The 4,426-nt window shown below is 30.8% G+C and overlaps 1 protein-coding gene and 1 non-coding gene across 2 annotated transcripts; one reads left to right on the top strand and one right to left on the bottom strand.

The window, feature by feature from the left end:
• Nucleotides 1-513: 513 nt before the first annotated feature.
• Nucleotides 514-2,634, bottom strand: LOC145070689 (uncharacterized). The gene is made up of 3 exons (XM_079017645.1): nucleotides 1,983-2,634; nucleotides 981-1,163; nucleotides 514-865 (listed from the first exon to the last, which is right to left on the bottom strand). Exons 1-3 carry the CDS (start codon nucleotides 2,480-2,482, stop codon nucleotides 646-648), a joined length of 903 nt encoding a protein of 300 aa, XP_078873771.1. The 5' UTR covers nucleotides 2,483-2,634; the 3' UTR covers nucleotides 514-645.
• On the top strand, nucleotides 1,622-1,693 carry TRNAH-GUG (transfer RNA histidin (anticodon GUG)). The gene has a single exon. It is a non-coding gene; the product is annotated as a tRNA-His (tRNA).
• Nucleotides 2,635-4,426: the final 1,792 nt, after the last annotated feature.

The raw sequence follows: 4,426 nt of genomic DNA, 5'->3' as shown, positions 1-4,426 counted from the left end.
GTAATCTCAAAGAAAACATATTGTCGTTACAACTAAGTAGAACTAGTAAGAACAAGATAGTGGGTTTAACCTCGTATATATAGTTTTTCAATTTGAAATACTTGACAAGTTACATTTATTAAAAGAAACGAATCGAAAAGGGTACACCGTTAGAAAATATCAGGAATATAATTTAAGAATCGACTTAATTATATTCGACAAAAAGTGTATATGACAATTAAAACTGCCAGCATGCCTCAGTAACCAAGTTAGTCAGTCTGGCATTCACCAAAATGAATCGGAATTGTGAAGCACAAAAAGTGAAGTTAATACATATATATTAATGCAATAATTAAATTGTTTGGCGTTTGGTAAAGGACAAGAAGCTAGGTTTATATAACTGACACAGATCATTCCTATCTACAAAAGACCGGGATTAATAAAGTAAAAACTAAGGTCTTCCATGCTAGCTATATATACACTGGAACAAGGTACGTATTAATTAAAAGACGATCGAAGACGCATGATGAATAAGTGATGAATTAAGTGTTGCGTGTGGATGGCATATCTTGATCAAGAAGACCTGCAGCTGCTCCTTAATTGGTCTAGTTTCAAGCACAGCTGCAGGCCGAGCATAGCTATATATAGATATAGAGCTATGTATAGCTAATTATAGGTAGTGGGATTGATGATGATGTTGTTGTTGAGATGATGATTAAAGGATGGAATTTTAAGAGTAGGTGCAGCAGAAGGGCTTGGGCTTGGGCTTGGGCTTGGATGGATGTGTTGACCTTCGTAAGTGGTAACAACGAAGGAGGGATCACCCATACACCTCTCCACTCTCTTCTTCACATTACAAGATGCACTTGTGCACTTGTAGTAGCTCCTGCAATTAATTATAATTAAACTTATATATACATGTTGATTGAATCTAACGAAGAAAGAAAGCAGTAGTGCAAATCTCTCCGATTGGCCATGTATGTATGTATGTATATATGTACCTCGGGAAAGGGCTGTTCTTGACAGCTTTCTGGCCGTACTTGCGCCATCTGTAGCCATCATCCAGATGATCAATCTCAGTCCTCGTCATGAATGCAAATCTTGCTTCTCTCTCTTTCTTCTTCTTCTTTAATGTCTTTTTCTCATCATCTCCATCCACCTTTGTTCTCTTCGATCCCATGCACCTGTAATATATAATGTATTACATAATCATTAATCCTAGCTATATATATATATATATATATATATATATATATATATATATATATATATATATATATATATATGAGACGACATAATTTTTAAAGACCATAAAACTATTTTTTTCTAATGAAATATTTTACTATTTATAAAAAATTAAATATATATAATATTCTAATATTTTAAAACAATAATTATAACATATTTTAATTATATTGAAATATTCCAAAACATATAATGTTAGAATATATATAGCATATTGAATATTAAAATATTTCATTAAAAATATTTGTTTTCACCGTATCACAAAATTATATTCGTCCCAAATATATATATATATATATATATATATATATATATATATATATATATATATATTCCCATGCATTTTTAAATATTTCATTTAATTTCTCTTCATAAAATTAACAGTTTAAACAAACTTGTGGCTGTAGTTTAGTGGTAAGAATTCCACGTTGTGGCCGTGGAGACCTGGGCTCGAATCCCAGCAGCCACATATCTCATTTATACAATGCTTTTGAGCTTTTATATACATACGTATACTGTTAAGGAGAAGATCCATTTTTCATTTCGCTATGGTTAAAGTGTTCATTAACAAATAACTTTACATAATTACATTTGTCTTAAATACTAGTATTATTTTAGAAACAGTTTAATTAAACTTACTATCTAAGAATTCAGGAACAGCGAATCTGTCACGACAGTAGAATGTTACTAAGAAAACCTATTTTGGTAATAATTTTTTTTTTTATTAAAGATGGATAGTGGATACTAGATAAACTTACTGATCAACACTAGCAGCAGCAGCAGGTTGAGGTGAGGAGAGGGAAGAAGAATTCGGTGATGAAATTGAAGGGTGCGCCACATTTAACACCACCGATATGGATGATTCTTCTCCAGCAACCTCATCAACAGTTACATCCTCCTCCTTGTAATGATTATGATCATGATCATGTTGGTTCGAATGAGGATGAGCTGACGATGATGATGGTGGTGATGGCAGCTGATGATCATGGTGGTACATCATCATCATATTATTAATGTCAAAGATGGAAGAAGAAGAAGAAGGAGATGAATAGTTATGATCATGAAAACCACCCTGCAATAACTCCATGAACCCTAACGAAGTCTTTTGCTCGGACCCAAAAGCAGTCTGATCCAGTACTGGTAGTGATGAAAACGGGTCAGAAGGAATATCTATATCCATGTGAATATGAGGAGGATAGGGATTATTCTGATTCTCCATTTTGATCATCATCATCATCATCAACTCTTTGGTGTCCATGGCTTCTAGTTCCACCTGTAACAGGACCTTTTCTCACTCTTATAATGTTGTGTGCTAATTGATATCAATCAGCAGAGGGAAGGGTTTCGGTGGTAGTATTATAGTAATAAGGAGGAATTGACGGAGGCTTGGGGCGAAAGGTTGACCGGAAATAGGCGGTGAATGATGGTACGGACGACAGAGAGGAACCGGTGACCGTATTAAATGCTACCAATGACTCTGACTCACAGATAGATAAGAAAGAGGGAAGGGGTGGTAACTTGTAGCTCTATCTAACCGACCACCGTTGTCAATTCTCGTTTGTCTTTTAATGGAAACTATCGTCTTTGGTCCCTATACTATTATCTTTATTTAATACAAAACAAGTATTTCTTTTTTGTTTTTTCTGTATCTTTCTGGAAGATGTATTACAGAATACACCTTTATTTCTTTTTCAAAATTATGTTTTACTTTTTTTATTTGATTTTTTAAATCTAAAAAACCTTTTACTTTCAATATTAATTGTTAAGTGAATTATATATAGAGAAATAATCTGTATATAACTATTTTTGTCTATAGAAAATAATTTATATTTTATAAACTTTTAGAATACTAACATTTTAAATATTAAATTGCTATATACAATTAAAAACTAGTATTATGTATGAAGCTAACTTCTTTATAAAAAAAAGTTCGAAATGAAAAATCAAAGGATTCATGTAAAGAAGGACAAGTGCGGGGAGGGTGTGAACGTAGATTTGGGTTTAAGGAGCCTTGGGAATCTGTGCACAAGTTGTGGTACTATGTGCCGTGTACCACTTTTTCTTTTTTATTTATTTCTTTTCCAATATTTAAATTTCCCTCCCATCTCTAAATAATTAAGATTTTAGAAAAATGTTTAAGAATAAACATAAATACCATATTTAATATATTTTACAAGTATTCATGCTATATTTCTTACTTCTTCCGTTTCAAAATTATTATCTACAAACAAAAAATATACAGATTAAAAAAATTATAATTATCATTAACTTTATACAATAAAATGATACTTTTGTCCTTAATTTGCATTTAATGTTACATTAAATGCTTAGTTAGTTACGTAATAATGACTAATGAGAGGTATGTTGATAAAAATATTATTTATTTTTAGAAGTTGACTATTAATTTTAAACAAACCAAAACGGAAAGATCGACTATAATTTTGAGACGGAAAAAGTATATAAACAATAAATATAGTAAGGAAAACAAATGAGACAATCTTCGCTAAAAATAGTTATAAACTTTTAAATGTTAAACTTGCAGAAAAATAAAAAACCGGATAGTTTAGAAACTACATAAATTATTTTTAAACTTTTAAATGTTAAAACTTGTAGAAAAATTAAAAATCGGATACTTTAGAAAATACATAAATTATTTTTTGGATTAAGATTTTGCAGTTTAATTATTAAACTTGTATTTGCAAACAATTTTTTTTCTTTAAATACTAAAAATTAAAAGTTATTAAAAAATCATGCTTAGCATTTCAAGTTTTAATCCTCATTTCGTCTCGAAGACGCATTGATATCTACATTATTTTATGAATTATAATGTTTTAAGTCTATGTTTTATATCAATATGCATTTTTAATACAAAACTAGATGAGTGATCCCGCAAACGATGTGTGAACTCTTTTTGGTTGATTGTGTGTAAAATGTTGTTTCTACATGTTGGAAATCTGGACTGAACGTGTTTCTTGATATTAATTGGCAAGAGTAATAAGTAATTAAAAAGAATGGGTTGGGAGGGGTATTAGAAGATCAAATTGTCCATACCAACCAATCCCTAAATCACTGCAGACTGCTTAATGTCAATCCACCAGCTGTAGTTACAATACAACACCAATTACCCTAGGATTACACTATCCTAATAAACAAACTCTAAAAGTACTCTAAAGTAATCAATGAAAGTTCATTGCTAACACGT

This window comes from Lactuca serriola, chromosome 8 (assembly GCF_051521515.1).
Source record: "Lactuca serriola cultivar US96UC23 chromosome 8, Lser_US96UC23_V15, whole genome shotgun sequence".
NCBI lineage: Eukaryota > Viridiplantae > Streptophyta > Magnoliopsida > Asterales > Asteraceae > Lactuca > Lactuca serriola.
Note: the sequence above shows the minus strand (reverse complement) of the source record. Positions and strands in the feature narration are given on the sequence as shown.

Coding starts and splice junctions, on each gene's coding strand:
- LOC145070689 (XM_079017645.1), bottom strand. CDS start 2,482: ATGGACACCAAAGAGTTGATGATGATGATGATGATCAAAATGGAGAAT. Junction 1,164..1,982: donor GCTGCTGCTAGTGTTGATCA/GTAAGTTTATCT, acceptor TATATATTACAG/GTGCATGGGATCGAAGAGAA. Junction 866..980: donor AAGAACAGCCCTTTCCCGAG/GTACATATATAC, acceptor AATTAATTGCAG/GAGCTACTACAAGTGCACAA.